The 24603-nt window shown below is 36.1% G+C and overlaps 2 protein-coding genes across 2 annotated transcripts; both read right to left on the bottom strand.

Moving 5' to 3' along the window:
• Window positions 1-12978: 12978 nt before the first annotated feature.
• Window positions 12979-15322, bottom strand: LOC113770843 (putative late blight resistance protein homolog R1B-16). The gene is made up of 2 exons (XM_027315451.1): window positions 13511-15322; window positions 12979-13318 (listed from the first exon to the last, which is right to left on the bottom strand). The coding sequence occupies exon 1, from the start codon at window positions 15169-15171 to the stop codon at window positions 13531-13533; it is 1641 nt and encodes a 546-aa protein (XP_027171252.1). The 5' UTR covers window positions 15172-15322; the 3' UTR covers window positions 12979-13318; window positions 13511-13530.
• An 89-nt stretch (window positions 15323-15411) lies between these two features.
• On the bottom strand, window positions 15412-17313 carry LOC113771714 (putative late blight resistance protein homolog R1A-4). Its single transcript, XM_027316283.1, has one exon. It carries the CDS (start codon window positions 17311-17313, stop codon window positions 15412-15414), a length of 1902 nt encoding a protein of 633 aa, XP_027172084.1.
• Window positions 17314-24603: the final 7290 nt, after the last annotated feature.

Genomic DNA, 24603 nt, shown 5'->3' on the forward strand with positions numbered 1-24603 from the left:
GCCACAAAGTTTGAATTTCAGTGCAATTTCTTTGGACCCTCAAATTATTGGAGTCGACAATTTGCACCCTAAACTGCTAAAAATTGTCGCCAAAGCAAAAGTTTAGAATGTGGATGATGGAGCAATTATTGGGCACCTTTTGCGCTGTTATTTGGTTATAATTTTGGCTACTTACTGTGCTAAATATTGAAATTTTGCTCATATTTAATATTATGTAAGGTTGGTGTTAAAAATGGTATCTTGGGGCAAATTTCCAGAAGACTTTTTGTTTTAAGGCGTGCCCACGTTAGAAACTATAGAAAGATGCCTAAAAAACGGACCCTACGGGATTAGTAAAGAAAAGTGAGAAATTAGGAAATCAAAAGGTTGGTGGGCCGCGGAGGTGCAGAGGATTAAAACTTTCCTCCTAAAGAAAGTAGTGCTCCGACGTTTTCCTTTTTTTTTTCTATGGCTATCTGCGGTAAATTGGAAAAAAAGCCAGATTCACATGGGATCGATAGATTAGCTTTAGTTTCTTTCCCTGTTTTTGCTCTCTGCTTTTGCTTTTGCATGACTATCTTTAGCCCTTTTTCTTGACTTTGCTCCAGTGCGGAAACGAAAGAAGAAAAGAAATTAAGAGGCTTTCTCTTTCATTCCTTCGTTAATTCATCTTTCTCAATTCTTTAACAATTGTGTGGATGGAATCAATCAAATCACGCGTGATTGATACGATGAGGAGCGGCTAGCTTTTTCCTCTATCCAAAGGCCGACGCGCAGGCGCAGTCCTTAACATCTGTGAGATCCAATCAAACTTTCGCTATTTCTTTCAATCCGTTACTATTTGTGCGTTTTTCTGAATTAACTGCTTATGGTTATTTTATTAATTGAGTATCAACGGTCAGATGTTTAATTTAATCTAATAGCTTATTGTCACGTTAACTAAATTGAATCTATAATTGTTCGTTTAGTTGACAACTAGTGACAACCACCATAATTGGCTTTGTATTGGAAAAACATAAAATCTAGTTTAAATAAACCCTCTTAGCGTGTTTATTGGTTAGAGTTGAATTTTTCTAGATTAAATGCAACTAGATAATTAAATTCCAACGGTCGTACCTAGAGTTATTTTCTGGTTAGAGAAGTAGTCAACAGTCGTACCTTAACTGTCAAAAGAGTAAAAAAAAACAGGCTGTCAGAGCTTGTTGATAGTTATAACCAACCTAGTGACAAATGAATAAAATATCTTTGCATCGATGAGCATTTAATTGGACCGTGCCTGAAAAGTTGATTATTTGGGTAGAATTTTATTAATTACTATTTTTAGTAAATTGTACTTGTTGAGTTAGCGTTTGAATTTTGTTTATTTTATTTTCATTTTCATTCCATTAAATATCCCCCAATTTTGTTCTATTGATTTGGAAAGAAACGACTTCCTATCTGTTCCCTGTGGAATCGACCCTACTTGCCATTGTATGCAAATTTAATACTTTTATAGACAATTCTGATATATCGGATCAAGCAAACTCTTCGAGAACAGGGTGAATCAAGTAATCTATTGCATACCTAAGGTCCCTGCTCCAGTATTTGGATTTGTTCTATAATTAATTGTGGTGGTAATTAGGATTTTTTAGTAATTATTATTACACAGACTCGACACCTGTCAATTTTTGGCGCTGTTGTCCGGAGAACGGTGTTTTGGTTAATTTTGTTTCTTTCTAAGTTGTTTTCTTTGGATTTGTCTGGCATTTTTCTATTTTATGCCTCATTCTCCTCGTACAGGCGAATTGATTTTGATCCGAAAGTAGAGAAGACTGCGCGTCGAACTAGAAAAGAGACTAAACAGCTCAGAGAGGAGCAATCTAGCATTGCATCTCAGAGTCTGGATCCAGAGGTTGAATCAACAGATTCGAGTGGTGGTAATTCAAGTGACCCAAGCCAAGAGGACATACCTATGATGAATGCAAGAATACTAAGGGAGTTGGCTGCTCCGGAAATGACCCAGCAGCCTTGTGCATTACATTTCCAACTCTAGCTGAGAATACCTCCTTCGAACTGAAGTCAGGATTAATTCATCTCTTATCCATGTTCCATGACCTTTCGGGTGAAGACCTCATAAACACATTCAGGAGTTCGATATGGTATATTCTAGTATGAAACTCCAGGGATTACTGAAAAGCAGATCAAACTTAGAGCATTTCCTTTCTCCCTAAAGGATGCAACAAAGAATTGGTTATACTACCTACCTGCAGGTAGTATCACAACATGAGCCCAACTAAAAAAGAAATTTTTAGAAAAATTCTTCCCCGCATCCTGAGGTGCAAGTCTGAGAAAAGAGATATGCAGTATTAAGCAGTATCCTAGGGAATCCCTATATGATTATTGAGAAATGTTCAATAAGTTGTGCACTAGATGCTCACAGCATCAAATTAGTGAACAACTATTGATCCAACACTTCTATGAGGGACTTCAGTCATCTGATAGAAGCATTATTGATACTGTGAGTGGGGGAGCACTAGCAAATAAGACACCGAAAGAGGCATGGCTTCTTATTGAATCTATGGTAGAAAATTCTCAACAGTTTGGCTTTCGTGAGAGTAACCCTACCCGTAGGGTTAACGAGGTAGAGACGTCGTCCATTCAGCAGCAGCTATCAGAGTTAACATCTTTTGTTCGGCAATTAGCTGTGGAGAACGTGCATCAAGAAAAGGTCTGTGAAATTTGCACAAACGTGGGCCACCCCACTGACTCATGCCCTGTTTTGCAAGGGAATGGGGCTGAACAAGTAAACATGACTGGAGGCGTGCCCGCCTCTCATAGGCAGTACGATCCATACTCGAACACATACAATCTAGATTTGAGAGACCACCCCAACTTCAACTATGGGAACAGATCACAGAATTATTGTCCACCAGGATTTCAGGAACCATGGCAATCAAAATCTCAACCTTCGTCCACCAATTTATGAGCCTCTTTGGAAGATGTTGTCAAGAGTCTGGCCACGAGTACTACTCAGCTCCAGTAAGAAACTAGATCCTTGGTTACGAGTACTGCTCAGTTACAGCAGGAGATTAGATCGGACATGAAAAATTTGGAGACTCAAATAAGTCACATGAAAACTGTAATTAATCACTTAGAGTTCCAAGTTTTTAAAAAATTGTCATCGTAACCCGAGGCAAATCCCAAGAATGTAAGTGTCGTGACACTGAGGAGTGACAAGGAAGTGGAGGTGCCTAAGGCCACGAACCTGAAGAGTAAAAATGAAAAAGTGATCGAAAAGGAGATTGAAGAAGAATGGCGTATTCGTGAAGACCCTAAGGTAAAATTTACTCCTTCAACTCCTATTAAATCTAACTTACCTCCTTTTCCTTGCAGGTTGGAAAAGATAAAGAAGCAAAATAAGGAAAAGGAGATTCTAGAGGTATTTTGAAAGGTGACAATCAATATCCCTTTGTTGGACGCGATCAACCAAGTGCCAAAATACGCTTAATTCTTGAAAAACTTGTGCGTCAACAGAAGAAGTTGAGAGGGGATGAACAAATTGTGATAGGTGAGAACGTTTCAGCGATTTTACAAAGAAAACTATCACCTAAATGCAGAGATCCAGATATGTTTACTATCCCCTGTAAGATTGGACTTCTAATATCGAAAATGCCATACTAGATTTAGGGGTTTCTATTAATGTGATGCCTAAATCATTTTATGATTCCCTAAATTTAAACCTTTAAAAGAAATGGGGATAATAATTCAATTAGCTGATCGTACATTTGCTTATCCGGATGGGATAGTTGAGGATGTTTTAGTGCAAGTAGATGGATTAATTTTTTCTGCTGTTTTTTATGTGCTTTACATGGATGATAGAAGTGCCCCAAATCCATCATCCATTATATTAGGAAGGCCATTCTTGAGTACTGCCCAGACTAAGATTGATGTTAGTAAGGGTACTCTCATGATGAAATTTGATAGAGAAATAACCCACTTTAATATTTTTGATACAATAAAACATCATGTTAACTCTCATTCTGTGTTTGCTATTCATGCTACTAATCCCCCTTTACAAGAATTTTTTGAATTTGTTTGTAGGAGTAAATTCAAAGTTGCTACGAACAAATATCATGGAATGAAAGCAATTCATGAGGTAAAATTTGGTAGAAAATTAAGAAAAAATGTTGCACTCAATGGCTATTTGGATCCTGGAGGACGGCCACCGATTACAAGAAAAATTGAATTACATCTAGATTGAAGAGTGATGTTTAACGTCTAGCCAAAGACGTTAAAGAAAGGCGCTATTTGGAAGGCAATCCAAGAATTTTAATTATATTTTATTTCATATTCGTGTGTTCAAAATTAGTGGGTTTAATTTCCTATTGACAAACAACCTGTATTGTAGGTCATGAGAGTTTCTGTGCAGTTTTATTCTAGGTTGGGAGCAAAAAAATTCGTGGGCAGAAGATTTCATGTTACAAGGCGTGCCCGCGCCTTGTATTCATCGCACATGGGCGTTTATAAAATTTGGTGGACAGAGGACTTCCACCTCCAAGGCGTGCCCACGCCACACAGCAGATTATATTGGGCATATTATAGGCAGACGACCTCACATTCCAAGACGTGCCCACGCCTTCCAACCTTTGCGACAACAAAAGTCAAACGCGACCAGGACCATGTCTAACCCCACTTTTCTACTTTTCTCTTTTCTTGTTTTGTCTGATCTTTTCAAATTTCTTTGTCTTAGTTTCTACTTTTCACTTTCCGTCGTTTTGTCTTAGTTTCAATTTCTATTTTTTCCCCATTTTTTTGTTCGTCCGCTGCCATTGCCGCTGCTGCTGATCCGCACGCCGTCGACGCCGCTAATTCGCGACCTTTGCAGTCCACCCATCGCCGTAGCTATTGCCGTTCGTCGTCACCGAAGTTGCCCGCCTGCCATCTGCTACCCGGAGTAGCGATTTCACTTCGCATCCGCCGCCGTCTTGCAGCGCTGCAGGTTTTCGCCCGTATTTAAACGGAGAATTAGGCAGATTTCTTTGCTCATATTGGATTCCAACCGCCTCATCCTCCTCCCCCTTAATGTCTCGCTGCACCCTCTCGATAGTCAGGAAAATTTCGTCCCCTTTATCCATACGCTTTATTTGTCTTTGCTACATTGAGAACAATGTAGGTTTTAGGTGTGGGGGGGATAGTTTCTATTATTTCTTTTTGCTTAAAAAAAACAAAAATAAAAACACAAAAACAAAAACAAAAAAAAATGAAACAAACAGAAAACCAAAAAAAAAGTATAGTTGGTTGATTTCTTTAGTTCTACATTTGTTAACTGCTAGAGTATGTTGCTATGATGGATTGCACAATCAGAGTGCACGTGTATGTGATCATATATGCTAGTTGTGCATTTTACTTTTCCTTGGCAATATCATTGAATGTTGAATATGCTGGACTTGACCTATTCTTGAAACTTTTGGGAGCTTTTGAGCCATGCACGAGCACATTATTCTTATTTGCTTCGTTTGTGTTATTGAGTGGGTATTACACATAGTATTGGCATTCTAGAATTTGCTATTTTGTACATGTTAATGTCACATTTTGTTGAATTAGATGCATTTGAAATGATAAGGGCATTTAGGATTTAACCTTCTTTAACTTTTTACAAATCATGCCCTCATTTTGTTTTCCAATAGAGAATCAATTTGAGTTTTTATCCTTTTCCTTTGTTTGTTTGCCGTGTTTGATAACCCAGGACTTTTTTAAGACTGTCTTGTTCAACCTTATGTCGTTAAGAGATGTCTGAATTTCATTGTTTGTTGCAAGGAAAATAAATCTAGGGTAAAGTGTTGTCAGAATAGAAGTTGTATGGTGCTGATTCTGTGCATCTGAGATCAAAAGAAAAAAGAAGAAAAAAAGAAATGAAAAAAGGAGAAATTGTCTACAGACTGGTGAACAGAAGACTCTTTATTTCATGGCGTACCCACTCCTTGCAAGACACCCTTTCAAAAAAAAAGAAGAAATTTTGACACTTGCACAGTGGGTATAGCAAATGAAAATGCCTTGCTTTTGGAATTTCTCCAGTAAAGTGTTAAGGTTATGCAAATGGATATCGGACATTCTTTTGACACATTACACACTATCTTTACCTTCTTATCCTGCCTTTTACCTAAGCCCCATTACAACCCTATTAAAGTCCCTTTGATTTTTGTATTGAGTTCACTTTTGAGTGGTGGAGATGTGAATGGTAATGTCATTCTGTGATATTGATTTGAGCGTTCCTAATATCTACATATTTTCTTGAATGTGATGAGTATTACTGTTCATACTCTTTAGATAACTACCTGTCCGGTGTGTTCTCACTTTGGCGACATTATCAAGAATGCGGGATGCTTGTGTTAGTGTAGATTACTGCATGACCTTTGCTTTCTTGATTGTATTTCTGAGTTTCGAAATGCTTGAAGACAAGCATTGTCTAGGTGTGGGGAGATTTGATGGAGCAATTATTGGGCACCTTTTGCGCTGTTATTTGATCATAATTTTGGCTATTTATTGTGCTAAGTATTGAGATTTTGTCCATATTTGATATTTGTGTAAATCGCAGGCGATTGGTGTTAAAAATGGTATCTCGGGGCAAATTTTCAGAAGACTTTTTACTTTAAGGCATGCCCATGCCAGAAACTATAGAAAGATGCCCAAAAAACGGACCCCACGGGATTGGTAAAGAAAAATGAGAAATTAGGAAATTAAAAGGTTGGTGGGCCGCGGAGATGCAGAGGATTAAAACTCTCCTCCTGGAGAAAGTAGTGCTCTAACGTTTTCCTTTTTTTTCCAGCGGCTATCTGCTGCAAATTGAAAAAAAAAAGCCAGATTCACGTAGGATCGATATATTAGCTTTAGTTTCTTTCCCTGTTAAACGATTTTTGCTCTCTGCTTTTGCTTTTGCACGACTGTCTTTAGCCCATTTTCTTGACTTTGCTCCAGTGCGGACATGAAAGAAGAAAAGAAACTAAGAGACTTTCTCTTTCGTTCCTTCGTTAATTCATCTTTCAATTCTTTGGCAATCAAACCATGCGTGATTGATATGATGAGGAGCGACTAGGTTTCTTCTCTACCCAAAGGCCGACGTGAAGGCGCGGCCCATAACATCTGTAAGATCTAATCGAACTTTCGCTATTTCTTCCAATCCGTTACTATCCGTGCATTTCCTGAATTAACTGTTTATGGTTATTTTATTAATTGAGTATTAACGGCCGGATATTTAATTTAATCTAATCGCCTGCTATCATGTCAACTAAATTAAATCCGTAATTGTTCGTTTAGTTGACAACTAGTGACAACCACCATTATTGGCTTTGTGTTGGGAAAATGTAAGATCTAGTTTAAATAAATCCTCTTAGCGTGTTTATTGGTTAGGATTGAGTTTTTCTAACTTTAATGCAACTGGATAATTAAATTCATACTGTCGTACCTAGGGTTGTTTTCTGGTTAGAGAAGCAGTCAACGGTCGTACCTTGGCTGTCAAAAAAGTAAGAAAAACTGGCTGTCAGAACTTGTTGATGGTTATAACTAATCTAGTAACGAATGAATGTAATATCTTTGTATCGATGAGCATTTAATTGAACCATACCTAAAAAGTTGATCTTTTTGGTAGAATTTTATTAATTGCTATTTTTAGTAAATTGTACTTGTTGAATTAGCGTTTGCATTTTGTTTATTTTATTTTCATTTTCATTCTATTAAATATCCCCGAATTTTGTTCTATTGACTTGGAAAGAAATGACTTCCTATCCGTTCCCTGTGGAATCGACTCTACTTGCCTTTGTATGCAAATTCAAGGGAGCACTTGGTTCATGCTCCGGAATTGGTATTGGATACGGAATGAATTATAAAAAATCAGTATGGGTATAAGCTCCGGGTATCATTGAAATCACTACTGCTTGGTACAATTTTTAGTGGAATGGGTATCAAAATTATTATTGCATTTTTGCCTATCTTTTTCTTTGTTGGGTTCAATCATACGGAGCCTTTAGCAACAATCACCAGCCATCATCCAACTATAAAGAATTTCTTAGGCTGTACAGCATTCATTTGGCGGAGAACGAGGCAAAGCAAATATACAGACTTGCTTGGAATACTCTTCGCACCTAGATTTTACAAGTCAACGCATACAACACAAAACAAAAGTAAGCAAAAGAAGTTACTGAAGAACCCATTTCCCGTTAGCTACTTGACTCCATTATAGCCAAACTCGGAGTTCCTTCATACAATACCAGCCATCATCAGACCATCCCCAATCAAGGCCTTCTGTTTTTTTTTCCCATTTTTTGTCCTTTTCTCTTATACTTGCAGATATTGCTCATATGATGAAGCAACACCACCTTTTCTTTTTTCTTGTCAACTGATACAATCCAAATTGAGAACCTGTCAATGGCTTGCAAACAGATTTAAGGAACATTGAGTGGGGTGGCACCAAACTCAAGCCGACCGGTTTCTTTCTCAAGTTGAAGTTGAACCCCTTGAGATTGCAGCTATAAATTCTGGTACTGATTTAAAATCAGAGGTGAGGTTGTGTAGGAGCTTGTTGTGATGGATGAAATTTGGGGGGTCTAGGGTTAGGATTTTGAGGGTGAGGAAGGAGTGATACTAGTGAGGGGGAAGGTGGAAGTTTTTGAGATGTCGAGTGATGGCAACAAGGAAAATTTTTGGATGCCATGGAAGAGGAGACAGAGTGGTGGGAGATGATGGGAGAAGACCGGAGGGAAGATGACTGAACGAGGGTGAAGGGGTCAGTGAATAAAAAAAAATGTTTTATAAAAATTATCTTGGAATCAAATATAGGAATTAACAAAACCCACCAATTCATTCAGGAATGGAGAGTTGCTATTTTTTTAGAATTCATTCCAAAATCTTGAATCCCACACCTATTATCCAAGCACTTAAAATGGACATCATTCCAAATCCTGAATTCCATACCCTCAAACCAAGCACCCCCTAATACTTTTATAGATAATTTCGGTATATCGGATCAAGCAAACTCTTCAGGAATAGGGTGAATCAAATAACCCGTTACACACCTAAGGTCCCTACTCCAGTATTTGGATTTGTTCTATAATTAATTGTGGTGATAACTAGGACTTTTTAGTAATTATTATTGCATAGGCTCGACACTTGTTAGTGAACTATCACATCCAAATTGCTCAAAATAAAAGTTTAGATTTTGAACCACAAGTTTGAAATATGGGGAAAATAAATTTTATTCTGGTTTGTATGAGCTCAATTTGAACAAGTTATCAAGCATTGGATTTGTACCCTATCTATTTCTCAAAGGTCTGTCCAATATCAGAAAACACATTAAACCTTTACCACCAAGGTTGTTGGTCTCCATTTATTCTAAATGCCATGTCCATTCTAGTACTATTCCTCTATCTAAATGCAAGCTGTGCATTTTCCTCATGCTGTTGTTGTTTTTATTTTTCTTAATTTATCTAGCAAGATTTTATGTAGACAACATTAATATTCTGAACTGAACCAGATTAGGAACAATTTTACTGCAATTGATTAAGACTGATAAATGTTTTTGATGAGATGTGGTTCCTTAATCAGTTGGGTGCCCATATCCTTGATGTGGAAATGAACATCCAGAGGGCTTATGACTTACCACTCTTAGTTAGGGGTGGCAACGGGGCGGGGTTGGGGCGGGGGAGGGTAGTTAGGGGTGGCAACGGGGCGGGGTTGGGGCGGGGGACCCCTCCCCCGCCCCGCCCCCCCGTTGCCTATTAGTTCCTCCCATCCTCCGGCCCGTCCCCCGCCTCCTGCTCCCCCCACCTTACCCCGCCCCGCCTTGCCCCGTTTCCCCCGCGGGGGTACCCGCGGGGTTAATAAGATTTTATTATAATTAAATTTTAATAAATAATCAAGTACTAAAATATTAATACATCACCAAATTATTATTCATTGTAATTTTACAATTGAAACTCATAAAAACAACCAAACAGAAGTTATTTGAATACAATCCAATATGATGAAATAAATATAACTAAAATAGCCAAGTTTTCACTTTTAGTACAAATGCAATCACTAATTCATTATTGTGTTTGTACTTTTTTTTGAGAAAAAAATGTTATTCTATTAAGTGTAATTAGAAATTTAGTATAAATGTATTAGTAAATTTAGTATAACTAATTAATAAATTCTATTAGTAGACATGTATAATTATTCATATAATTGATAATATCATTATATTACATAAACTAATATACATTATATAATACATCTAACTAAATATCATTATCATAAGTTTATAACTAATTAACTTACATATTATATATAATTATATATATATATATATTTTTTGTTTTGCGGGTAGCGGGCGGGGGATGGGACGGGGGTATATTCCCCCGCCCCCGCCCCATCCCCCGCCCCAACCCCCGTCTCGAGAGCCCCCCGCGGGGCGGGTGCCCGCATTGCCATCCCTACTCTTAATTCTGTCATTAACATTTACAGGCAAAAGTGATATGATATTTAACTTTATCAAACTTGTGAACTAATTAAGAATACCAGTAGTAATAATCTGGTTACTTAGTTTACTAATTTTAGAATCCTTTGAATTTCAAAAAGCCAAAAATTAGTAAGTACTTATCACGAAATCGTAATAGAACTAAAACCTATTGAGCATAATAGTCTTTTGGAGTTTTAACCTTTGACTGGTTTTAGTAGACGTCAAGGTTTCACCTAATTTTTTTTGAATTTTCAATGAAAAATTAGTAAGGGTGTGTTTGGATTGTAATTTTCACGAAATTAGGTGTGTTTGGATTGTAAGTTTTCAAAGAATAATTGTTATGTTTTTCTTGAACATATTTTTCAATTATCTTTTTATCTTACATATATCAAATCGCTATAATAATTTTTCTAAAAAAAGTCCAAAAAAAATCAATCCAAACAAGGAAGAATTTTCACATTTTATTATGGTCCTGTGGGATTGATCCCAGCTGTTGAGTTGGACTGAAGCGAGCTCAGACAACTGCAGTCCTTTCATGATGTATAGTTTTGTCATCAATTCATGGACCAACTGCCATTTATTTATCATACTAGAAAGGCCTGGCTATGCTGCGGATAGCCAATGCCCGCCCTAAAATGTTCAAAGTAACAAAATTTGAAGGATTATTTGTGAGTTGAGTGTCGTGTATAAATATATTATAGAGAGCATCTTAATGTATTGCTTTGGTTAATAAAGGGAAAAAATTCGTTGTAATAAAAAGCAAGTATTAACGCATAAATAAAATAGATAGGAAGAATGTATATTATGGTTGGTGGCAATTCCAATTGGTTTATACAGGTTTAACTAGTGCTAAATATTTTAAGATAATTTAAAGGGAAAATTACATTTTACCCCCTTAGTTTGGTGTTTTTGACATAACCCCCTACAGTTTTAAAAGGTATACATAATCCCCCAATGGTTTGGATTAAAGTGTCAAAATAACAAAAATAGTCATTCGTAACGAAACTTTTAAAAATTTTGAAATTACCCTCATAAATACATTACACACTAATCCTGTATAATTTTTATGTTTTACCATATAACCCACTTATGGTTTAATGCTATACCATATAACCCCCTTATGATTTTTAAAATATACACATAACCCTGATTGGTTAATAAATAATTTTCAACTTTACATAAGGGTATTTTTGACATTTTAGATGACTCCTTTACGAATGACTATTTTCGTCATTTTGATACTTTAATCCAAACTATGAAGGGGTTATGTATAATTTTTGAAACTATAGGCGAGTTATGTAAAAAGCCACTAAACTATAAGGGGTAAAGTGTAATTTATCCTAATTTAAAATGTCATTAAATATTAATTTATTAATGAATAAAAGTGAAAGAGAAGAATGTACAGTGCATTTGGCAGCAATAATAAATTAATAATCTTTATCTTTGTAATAAGTCGCACTCAATTTTAAATATTTTTTCCATTTTTGAAATTACATCCCTTTTACATCCCATTTTTGAAATAATTTAATAGACTTTTCAAACTCTAGATTTGGGAGAGATATAATTCAATTAGAGTACCATTTATATGATCATTTCAAGTTATATTTGACAAATTTACTTAATTTTTAATTGGATTTCAAAATCTAGTAGTTGGGAGTAGAATTGTAAAAAGAGTGTAGGGAGGAATGGGAGGGGTTTTATTTTTTTTAAAACAAAAAAACTTTGGGTTTCTTCCTTCATTTTTACGACAATCAATTTTGGCACGTGCTTGTATCAAAAGTTACTTTTATTACTACTGGACATCCCCCAATAGTATATTATTGTAATTCAAAGTTCAAACCAATAAAGACAAATAAGTTCTTGGAAAATTTGCAAACTCAGTTGTGCAAGCAGAGTACTACAATTGGACTCCAAGAAACTATTTCAAGTCAAATCAGATGATGCTACTATTAATAGGCCCATGTCCTTCATCATTAATCTTTTATTCTGATTTGGAAGTTGTCCAAGTGATCCCTTTCTTGTTATGCTGAAGCCTCTGATCTAATCGATTCCAATTTTTATTAGTCGGATCCTGAATTTGGTTTAGTTTTGGTGCACAAGAAATGCATCAAATGCTTAGAGAAAGAGGAACAAAATTTTACTTTAGGCTGCAAACCTTTTTGATTATCCAATGTAACAGATATTAATGTGCTGGGTTCTTAATTCTGTACCTGCTTGATTATATGATTTAATAAATTGTTATTAGGAATCAGAAAAGATCAGAAATTGTAAAAGAAGGTGATGAAAATGAGCTAATAAAATTGTTGAATCCTAGTAAATATGATACCCGATGGCATGTATTCTATTCCACGAACAAATTTAATTGCATCTATTGGTCGAATATATCTGCCTTTGACATGCAACTAAGCAGTCTTAATTTCGGATAAGGGCGAAACATTCTTGAAATCCTGACTTATTTGAGGCGGCAAAAAAACAGCACCTTCATTAACTTGAATCTTTAGGAAGAAAACATCAGACTCGGGGAGTGATATATCCCAAAACAAGATTCTGTCACAGGGATAACAAGAAGTTGCAAAGAAAACAAACAGATACAACATTACCAGTTCTGTGTACAGAAGTAAAGGATTAATAAAGAATAGGACACTGAAGTGGCTGCCCAACCAAACCAAACACAATGGAAAAGATCAGTCATCCATCATGAAATAGGGATCTTCAGATCAGTATTTCCCCTGCTTAATTGCTCTTCCTGAATTTGCTCCACTGAACTTGTAGAGTTGGGACATTTAGACGCTTCAATTATTTCAAGAGTTCATATATTTTCCAAACAAGAAGGGATCTCCTCCAAAAACTTGCAGCTTGATCTTGATGCTATTAAGAAAAAGAACAACTATTAAGAAAAAGAAAAAGAAAAACTATTAAGAAAAAGAACAACTATTAAGAAAAAGAAAAAGAAAAACTATTAAGAAAAAGAACAACTTGATCTTGATGCTAAACAGATACACGTAACCCGTAGAGTACATAAGCAGAGTAGAGTACAGTGGCTGTCCAGAGCAAACTTACTTGAGAAGATCAATCGTCCATTATGAGATAAGGATCTTCAGATCAGTATATCCATTGCTTCTTTGCTCTTCCTGAATTTCCTCCAATGAACTGGTACAGTTGGGACATTTTGACACCTCAATTATTTCAAGAGTTGAACTATTTCCCAAACAAGAAGGGATCTCCTGCAATGCATCACAGCTTTCCAACACTAGCTTCTGGAGACGAGGAAAATAGTACTGGTCCTCGTACTCATACTCGGAGGAGGCTGTCCACTTCACAATATACAGGTAATCTAATTTCAGGAACTTAACTTTAGGGAACTTCTCTACTTCCATTTCCCATATTTCCCCCTCAAATGATCGGTCGAGTAATTTGAGCACCTCAAGATTGGGTAGATTTCCAATTGCTACCATTTTGCTCCATGGCAAGCGAAAATAAGACAGGGTCAATTTTTTAATAGTCAAAGGAAATTGGAAATCTAACTGATATCGGTCACCGCCGTAAACAACGCAACTCAGACTGAGTGATTCCAAATGACTTAGACAATCCATTGCTACATGATATTCACAGCCCTGATCAAGATTAAGAGAGCTTCTCAGCTTGCGGATATTTGGAAACTTTCTCAACAGCTTGTTGATGTTCTTCCGAGGATTGAGGCTTAGACAGGACAAGATATCTAAGTCACACAACTGTGAAGAGTTATCAAGGTTGTTGTCAGGGAATCTAACATGGTAATTCTTATCGGCCTCATCAATTAGCTCTAAATGCCTTAGTTTCTTCAGGTTCCATATAGTATCTGGCAATGAAACTGAACCATGAACACAAGGATTTCGCCAAATCCAAGTTCCAAAGTTTATTGAACCGTGATCAGAAGAATTTCGCCAAATCAATGTTTCCAAGTTTGTGAGATAACTTATTGATGCGGGGACGGGCCTACCATTAACTAGAATTGCCAAGTACCTCAAGTGAACAAGCAGTTCTAGTTCTCTGGGAAAAGTGCTTCCTAGATTAATTTGGCTCAAATCTAACACTTTGACAAGTTTGATGATGTGAAAAATGAATCGAAGGTCAAAACTACTTCTACTGTCTTCATCGTGACTGAATAATAATAGACTGCGTATGGCAGGAGAAAATAACCTCAAGTTGTCAAAGTGCTCCACCTTAGAATCAATGCATAAGCGGCGTAGGTAGAATGGCACATTGATATCAGATAGTTTATCATCCCTACGTACCAGCCGCGAAAAGTTTTCTTCTTTGGCTTTTGTCACGCAAAACTCATATAACAAATCGTGAATGCGACAGGCTTTGACCCCATCAATGGATCTTGGTTTGGAAACTGTGACTAAGCTTCTGCTAATAAGTTCCATCAGGTAATCATTTGCCACATCCTCTGATCTCTTGAGCTGAGTTTTTTGAACAAATCCTTCAGCGACCCATAGAGAAATCAACCTTTTGGTATTGTGTTCATGGTCTTCTGGAAAGGCTCCAAAATAAAGAAAACATGCCTTCAAAGTATCAGGTAAATGTTTGTAACTCAGCTCTAATGTAGCGGTACATTGTTCCGTACTAGAAACATTCCTTGAACTTAAACCTTCCACAGCTTCTTTCCAATCATGTCGGTCCATCCTTGAGAGAATTCCGGCAAGAATGACAACCGTAAGAGGTAGTCCTTGACACATTTCCACGACTTGCTGTCGAATTTCACATAGTTCTGGAGGAGCCAAATCTTGTCCAGGATATAACTTCCCTTTTAGCAAATCCCAGCTCTCATTAGGAGCGAGTTGACGAAGAGAATATGGTTCATGGTCGAGTTTGTCTTGCGGAGCAACACCACGGAGCCGACTCGTCAAGATTACTCTACTTCCATTTCCATCATCAGGGAATGAGGCTTCCAATCCGTTCCATGCATCAATGTCCCATTAATCGTCCAAAACAATGAGATATCTGTTTTTCAGCAAACGTCTTTTGACTTTAAGAGCCAGATCTTCTTCACCCATCTTAAAAACATACTCAGGAAGCTTGGACTCAATACAACTCAAAATTTGAAGCAACAGATTTCTCTTGTCATATATTTGAGAAATAGTACACCAAGCACGCTCATAAAAATGGGACTTCACTGAAGAATCATTGTACACTTTTCTAGCCAAAGTTGTCTTACCGCATCCCGGCATACCCACAATGGAAACAATTTTCACTTGGAGTGATCCATTTCTGAGTTGATTGATAATCGATGCCGCCTCATCCTCGAATCCCACCACCACATCATTGACTATTGGCTTACTTCCTTCTTGTGGCATGTGATTGAATCTCTTCGTTACTTCCTTAACTTTTCCACCAAGTCTTTCGCTATCACAAATCTTCAAGGCCGCAGCTTTAATGATGTTCATTTCTTCTAAAATGGAATGAATGGACATTGAAGAAGAATCTAAGATATTTCCAGTTATTAAGGAGTCAATAAGAAACTCTATCCTATATGCCACCCCAACAATACGATTCCAAATTGCCTGGACGTCCTCGTCTTCGTTGTGCAGCTCCACAATTTTCCTCAGCAAAGAGCGTAAACAATCAAGTTCTTCCAGGACTTTTTGAATTGGATGATCGATCAAAGCAATCGAACCAGCCTCAGAACTTGTCACATCCATCATCTTTTCTAGAAGGGAATCAACAAAGCCCAGTCCATTGGTCTTAGGAAAATTGAACGATGATGATTCTGGACACTTCTCTGTGATTACTGCATCGATGAGCTTAATTATTTTCAATAACTCAGAACACACAATATCCATATCCTTGGCTTGTATGGCATCTTTGATTGCATTCAGAGAGAGTGGGGAAATAACATCTCCTCCATAACAATTCACGACTCGAGTAGGATCTCTTACTTTCTCATCGAACTCCTTTGGCTTCTCCTTCAAAATGGTTCTCAAGGAATTTAGCCCCTCATAAAACATTTGTAGTTGACGCAAAATCACAGCACAAGAACCACGCTTTAGTTTATCCCAAAGATTACACAGGAGAGAATGGTGGAAGTCACTCAATATGTGCTCATCTGTATCTCCGTATGATTGTCTTGATAATTTTGAAGCACTCAGGGCCTGGATACAAGTCCCAAGGACTTGCGGTTCAACAGGAATAATCTTCTGCAGCAGTTCCGAAATGCTTTCCTTGATATCCTTGGGCGGTCCGAAACCCTTCTTAAACTGGCACTTATAAGAGAGGTGTGCTGCATTGACAGCCACAGCTTCAGTGTGAACTAACAAAGGTCTCAATTCTGTGTTTTCAACACCATGCAGTGTGACAAAACGGATGAAGTTTTTCAGGAATGCCAGCTTCTCTTCAAGGGCTTTAATTAGTCCAACTTCATATGCCGGCCGACTCCTTGGAAGATAATTCACTAGAGAATCCATAAATTCCATAAGGTCATCTTGTCGAACGAGCGAATTACTGGACTGCTGTGACGAGGAACCCAAGAAAAAGACATACCATTCGCAAATTTCTTGTTCGAAGGATTTAATGTCTTTTTCTAAATCATAGACCACATCCCATCGGATCTTTTTTCCCCTCTTGGGAATGGCATCTCGAATCCGAACTGCCAGAGCTTCTAGGCTTGCTTTATGATTATCTGCCTGGTTCTTTTTGTTGTCAAATGGTAATTGCACATCATGGTTGCTGTATTTTCTCGCACACAGAAGAAATGTTCTCAGATAGCTTAGCATGCGTTTCAGGTACTTCGGCGGCCCATTTGCAAAAAATTGACAATCGTTCTCCAGCGCTTGCAGATCATCCAGGATGGAAGAAATACAAGTGACACTAGTGGAGGCCATCTACTAAAAGGAAGATTAACAAGGGAACCAGAATGTATCGATCTCAATTTAAGAGATGAAACTGTTCTCAAATATGAAAGGAGATAAGAAAGATCTGCAGAACCTCAAGGCTCAAACACAAGTGCTCTCTTCTTTTCTGTACATTGATTTCTACTGTCCAGAAAGTAAAAAAAGACCCCACTGCACATGCGTTAGCCATTAGTCCAACTGTTTCGCTAATACCATTAGAACTGTATAAACAGTGGCAGTTGGGTTATAAAGAGTAACAATAGACATGATAGACATGAAAAACTTTGATGTTTTTCATGGATAAAGAGTGTTAGTGGCGTAATGGACCAGTGGCACCTTGAATGCTAATCTGTTTCTCAATCACATCCGCCACGTCTTTTGACCACCATCCTAATCGTTTTGCTCGAAGCATCAATGCATCATCTCTGGTCCCCATCCATACTAACCGTAGTCTTCATCCAAGGACCCTTCCTCCACTCGACTCTCCTCTGATTCAAAAGGTGCTTGCAAACGCCCACAATCAAATTTTTGTTTTCAATATTTTTAACTATTTAATTGATTCTCTCCCGGTTAATTAATTTCTAATTTGTCATCATGTTTTCTTTCCTTGTGTGTTCGAGGATTTCATATATTGTCCCTATTTTTATTTATGTTTTTCTCAAGCACAGGAGGATTTTCTTTGATCCGCTTATATTCCTATTTTTTTAGATTTTTTTTTTGTGAAAGTATATGATAATGATTTGATAAATGTAAGATGAAAAAGTGATGAAAAAATGTATTCATACAAGATATGATAATGATATTTTTTTTTTGTAAAAATATATGATAATGATTTGATAAATGTAAGATAAAAAAGTGATGGAAAAATATATTCATAAAAGATGATAATTTTTTTTTTGAAAAAAGCACACATTCCAAACACAACATAAGTCTTACAATTTCTTCAAATTTTTGCTCCCCTCCTTTAGTTTTACTGTCTTAAAATTCCTGCAATATTGGTTTAGTGGGTTCTCATTAAAATAACTTTTTTTGAACTTTTTCATTTTTTAAATTTTATTCAATTATAACTTTTTAGAAATTGAAAGCTAGAAAAGTAGGGCCAATAGAGAGCTCCAAATTTACTTATAATTTTTGAGAAATTGAAACCTGCAAAAGTAGGGCCAGTTAGGGAGTGAAACTAATAATATATCAAGCATGCATTGGTTCAAGCTAAGCAATGATTAACTAGTACTTAATAATATTAAACTAGCACTTGAATAATATTTATGATTGCCAGATTATTTGAATAATATTAAAATAATACTTGAAATATTATTTGAAATAATTATTGTGGCACTTCTGATGGTATCATATATGTAAGATAAAAAAAAAATATTTGTTGAAAAGATAAAAAAATTAATTAAAAATTATAATTGTGATACTAGTAAAATAATATTTATTGAAAAATTTGCTTTCCAAACACAATAATTTGTATAAACTATTGCAATTCAATTTCACGTACGGTGTTTTATAACAAATAGAAGTTTTAATGCTTCGGACTCTATTGATTTTCATGTTTGTTGCCTTGCCATCAAACAACAGTTTTTCACATTGAGAGCCATAATCTTCAACCGCTTTAAGTAAAATTGGTAAGCACCACAATCTCCAATTTCACTCCTATGTTTTTGGATGAAGTTTGTCAATGCCTACGTTATCTATAATTTTGATTTTCATAATTTCAGTTTATGACCCCTTTATGATAACTAGTAGTAAGTAGCGTACCCTTATTTAAGATTAGATTAGATTACCATGGAATTAATTATTAATATTTATTCTGATAATTTTGGTGGCTGTTGATTGTAATGCTGTTCAATGGAAATCCATATGCAGTGATAATATTATTATGGGTTACTTGTAATCATATTTTGAAAAATACACGATTCAGCATTCCTGCGGCTGTCTAACCAATCGAAAAGGGCTCCCTTTTTTCCCTTGATAATTCAAAAAGGGCTCCCTTTAATCATTAAAATTTGGGCAAATTACATTTTACCCCCTTGTGGTTTACCCTTTTTTACATAACCCCCCTATGGTTTCAAAAGCTATACATAACCCCCTCATGGTTTGGATTAAAGTGTCAAAGTGACGGAAATAGTCACTCGTAACGGAACTTCTAAAAATGTCGAAATTACCCTTATAAATACATGACACATTAACCCCGTATGCTTTTTATATTTTACCATATAACCCCCTTATGATTTAGTACTTTACCATATAACCCCCTTATGATTTTCAAAATATACACATAACCCCCCTTGGTTAATAAATAATTTTCAACTATACATAAGGGTAATTTTGACATTTTAGGTGACGCCGTTACGAATGATCATTTCCGTCACTTTGACATTTTAATCCAAATCATAAGGGGGTTATGTATAGCTTTTGAAACCACTGGGGGGTTATGTGAAAAAATGCTAAACCACAAGGGGGTAAAGTGGAATTTACCCTTAAAATTTTGAAACGTTTGGGCTGTTTACAATTCGGTCAATTGCAAAAAACTTTTTGTCAGCTCAATCGTTTTGGTGTTTGTTAAACGTTCAATTTTCGCACAGCTCATGCACTGGAAAACAGAGGAATCACATATCTCAATCAAATATTATTTCACGTGGCAACCAATAATGGTCCTAAAGTTGTCGGGCACTACTAAAATAATTGCAAAGAAATGTCATGAAAGTTCTCAAATGGGTCCAGTGACAGTCTCATCTGTCCCTTTTTTTTTTTTTTCTAAAGCAAATTTACGTAGATTCGATTTAGATCGCCATCATCATGCGATAATAAGACACATATCTGAAACTAAAAATTGCTGGTAGAGTTTCTCACGTATTGTCCAACTCCTGCCATCATCATGCGATAAGACACATATCTGAAACTAAAAATTGCGGATACAGGGCAGGAGGGTGACCGCTCTTGAACGGTTTCCTCACAAGGCCCAACAAATGGACCATAATAAGCCATGTCAAGAAGGCTTCAATAGGGTTAGAACGACACTGTATTGAGGAGAAACGGGAAAAACAAAAAGAAAAAGAGTTGACAGACTGTTTCATGAAGTGTTGGTCCGTTATCGCCCCCAAATGAATCCTCCAAATGAAAAGCTAAGCCGCGCTCCCTCCAAAATAATTGCCCATATTCATTAATGCAAAATTCTACAAAACAGAGCAAGAAAGAAAAGCAAAGGCAAAATAACATTGCAGAATTGGAAATTGCCAGGTAGTATACAAAGGATAGCAAGAAGTAGTAGAAATAGAGTGGCTGCAAAGGAAAATCACGGCGAGAAGAAGCAATAAGTAGTGGCAGAAGGAGAGAGTTTAAGATTGGTACTCAAATATCAAAAGGCTTGAGAAGGTGAACGGGAATTGTGGAGTACAAGGTTGGGAGATCCGGAGATGAGATAAAGCAGAAGAAACACAGGTAAGAAAACATCAATGGTATCAGATAAATTGTGGATCGATTTGACTTGTAGTTATCTTTTGCTGTATACATTGTTGTGAACAAATGGGCTGATTATACTTGCTGCAGTTTTGGTTGAAGTAATTGTTTAATACAGTGGAAAATGGATAATACACTGGAACCTTCGGTTGCACATAATAGATATTATAATTACCAACACGGGGAAAGAAAGGTACTGAATTAACTTACATCATGTAATTAACTTACAACACCAAGTACACCCTTTTATTATTCACATATATGTCTTTTTCTCTCCTTCACCTCAATGAACTCTACGCCTCCATTTTATACACACTGCATGGTCAGGAGAGGGGCAAACTAAAATTGTATGATGAGCATAGACCAACTACATATTACTCATTTAACACACTGTATTCAATAACATTACCTTGGTCTTCACCATACGCTTTATGTTTCACCGAACTCGGAGAGCGCAATTGCTTCTGCTATTAAGTTACACGACAAAATCTGGCTTCGTGAGATGATTAATTTCCTCTGTTTGCTTCTACCTTGCCGCTAGCCTTGCATGCATTCAAAATGGATATAACACTCTCATACCCAGCTTCAAAATGCATACAACACTCTCACTGCATTGTTTGCTTTCTTGCTTATGCACTCAACACCATATCCCAGCTCTCTCCACCCACTTTTCTGTCAATTGCTACCTTCAGCAGGACGCCTCCTCTCTTCACTCAGTTTTGTTTTGTGTGGCTCTCCACTTTTTTGTTTGCTTTCTTCCTTATTCACTCAACACATACCCAGCTCTCTCCACCCTTTTCTGTTAATTGCTACCTTCAGCAGGATACCTCCTCTCTTCTCTCAGTTTTGTTTTGTGCGGCTGATTCAAATTTTCAACTTGATTTTCAAAATTGAAACTCTTCGTTTGGTCCGTCATGTTCCCGTTTTGGCTAAACATTTTTTTTTTTAGAACGCCGTCGTTTTTGGGGCCTGTTGAAGGCTTCCTGACGTGGAATATTTCTTGCCTCACATTTGGGTCTTGTGAGGAGACCGTTCAAGAGCGGTCAGTCTGATGACCGCTCCTACCCCTAATCCAAAAATTGCTGGTAGAGTTTCTCACGTATTGTCCAACTCCTGTTATTAATTGACTGGACGTGAATTTTTCATGGGTCTCTCTTAAATTACTTTCAGAATCGTTTAGTCTGAGTGTATCTAATCTAATCGAGTGAGTTTACCCGTCGTTCTGAGAGTGTGTCCAACAACATAGTTCTCATCAACAGCGGCATTAGCTTCCTCTTGGTCGTCTTTTCAACTCGCTAAAGAAACAAATTAATATGATAGGCTTCCTCCGAGGACAAGGAGTTATTTTGGCAAAAACATCTATATGTTGCTCAAGGGGAAAGTATTCTTACAACTTATACCATGCTTTCGGGAATCACTCGTACTATTTACATCTCAATAACGGAAGCCAAAGCAAGATATTTTGTCGGCAGCAAATTTATGACTCCGTTTGGATTGACTATTTTTTCAACAAACAAGTTTTTCAAATATAAATATTACAGTAATATACAATAACTCAAAAAACATTCCATCCATATTAGTATATCAAAAATTTCAAAAAAATTTATAGTAAATTTTTTTCATATATACTGCTACAATAAAATATTTCAAAAACACTCCAAAAAAACAGCTAATATATCCTTTTCCTTCACATCCATGGCTTACATCTTGATGTCACTACATCTACCATTTTTCAAAAGTTTAAACATCAATCTTAACTCTTGGGTGCCATTTTCGAATAACTCCACTAATGTCATTCATTGCATTAATACTAGTATAGGGGTACGTGAGTTGCATGTTGAAGTATTTATTCCGGTGATACTCGTGCCAAAAATATTTTTAAAGTGTGATAGTCAAAACAATCAATTAATGAGTGGAATCTATTGAGTATCACTTGAGTTTCTTAGTCTATTTAATTGAGTATCAACTATTATTTGATAATCTAATACTAATCTTTTGATTGGGAATTGAAAAAAAAAAATCACCTTGACAATCTAAACTAACTTAATATGTCTAATAATTTTTATATGTCCTAATACTATATTAGTTTGAAAACGAACTTTATTTTTCAATTATTTTACATGACTTCGAATGACTAACTTTTGCAAACTTTAATTCTAATTACATAATGACATTTGTATCTCTGTGTCCACATTAAAGCGTGCACATAAACTATACATTTTCTTATGTTCAAAGATATTAGGTAGACATTAACAAATTCAAATATTAGAGTAGAGGTGCTTTATTTTGCTCCACTAACGGTCAATATCTAAGTTTGTCCAAAAATATTAATAGAGACGAAAAATTATGCTACACCAATATGTAAGCTCATTTTATTATTTTTTGAACTTCCAATTTTATTCTTATGAAAACTAATTTTTATCTTAATTACATAAATCATTTTGCCAGCACTCATAGCTATCGCCCCCTACTCTCTCTCTCTCTCTCTCTCTATATATATATATATATATATATATTGGATAAAACTCATAACCACATTAAGTATTGTAACTACCAAATTACTATAACCATATAAATCAAAATTCTTAATAAATTTACATAAATTGTATTGATGTGAAAAATCTAAACTATAAGTGTGCCCTTAACACTAGTAATTAATCAAATGAATGCGCCGTGTTAGTTTCTCAGTGTTTTCTTAACATGTAGATTACCTTGAAAATTTATTCTCAACAATAACAATGTCAAGGTCATCTAGAACTGGATTCCAATGAAGCACTACAGATTTAATTTTTACGCACGGATTAATTTCACCTGGTCACATCCAAATTTCACATCGACGGGCTGATACACAATTATGGATTACTTTTAAGAAAGTATGAGACAAGTTCATTGGGAGATTCGGCAAGCAATACTGGTTTGACAAAAACGGCGACGTTACTTTTGTAATTCAAGTTTCGCGATTATCATTTTGTATATTGTCGTTGCTAATTTCATGAGTCAGACAGACGAAATTGTTCGTGTAATTAAATTAGCAAGGGATACTATTGACTAGTAAATATTCACCTGAGAAACAAGACCAAGTTTGTATATGTATATATATATATATATATATATATATTAACGGTGTATATACTATCACCCTTGAATGCATATCACATATATAAAAAATAATATTTAAATTCAAATTATGATTAAATGGTATAAATTTAAAGGTAAAAGTGTACACACTGTCAGTATATATAAGATTAATTCATATTTTATTTCCTCACAAATTCAAGAAGCGCTTTTTTTTTGGTTCCTTTCAAGCCATATTTTTTACTAGGAATAAAAAGTCACAGACACGTCACATATTCAAAATTCAATGGTTAGAATTTAAAATTCACATAACTTTTACCCAAATCGAAATTAATGATTGAGTCGAAACTCTAATATGAACTAGAAGATCAACTGAGGGAGATTTAACCAAAGCACTTTTTTTCAAAATACTACATTTCATTTTTGTAGGTTTATTTTTTCTTAATTATTTGTTAAAGAAGCTTTTTTCTCGTATGATCCAGTCCAAACTGTTTAAAAATAGGAGTTTAGCTTGTCTTGACTGCAATGGATATATTGAAAGTTAATGTGGGATGCATCAAAAGGCTAACTTGGAAGGAAACAGATTTGATGGGGTGGAAGGGGGCTCGGAAGAGTACGCTCAGCATACGCATTTGAGTTTGGCTGGGATCAAAAAGTTTATACTCTTCCAAAGATCAACTTCCTCCCTGATATAGCTGCGGTGTGTGAGTTTTTCTGGCAATATAGCATAAGAAAATAAGACGC

The sequence above is a fragment of the Coffea eugenioides genome, chromosome 5 (assembly GCF_003713205.1).
Source record: "Coffea eugenioides isolate CCC68of chromosome 5, Ceug_1.0, whole genome shotgun sequence".
NCBI lineage: Eukaryota > Viridiplantae > Streptophyta > Magnoliopsida > Gentianales > Rubiaceae > Coffea > Coffea eugenioides.

What these genes read in the sequence shown, in the direction of transcription:
- LOC113771714 (XM_027316283.1), bottom strand. Translation starts at nt 17,313, where the DNA reads ATGGCCTCCACTAGTGTCACTTGTATTTCTTCCATCCTGGATGATCTG.
- LOC113770843 (XM_027315451.1), bottom strand. Translation starts at nt 15,171, where the DNA reads ATGTGTCAAGGACTACCTCTTACGGTTGTCATTCTTGCCGGAATTCTC.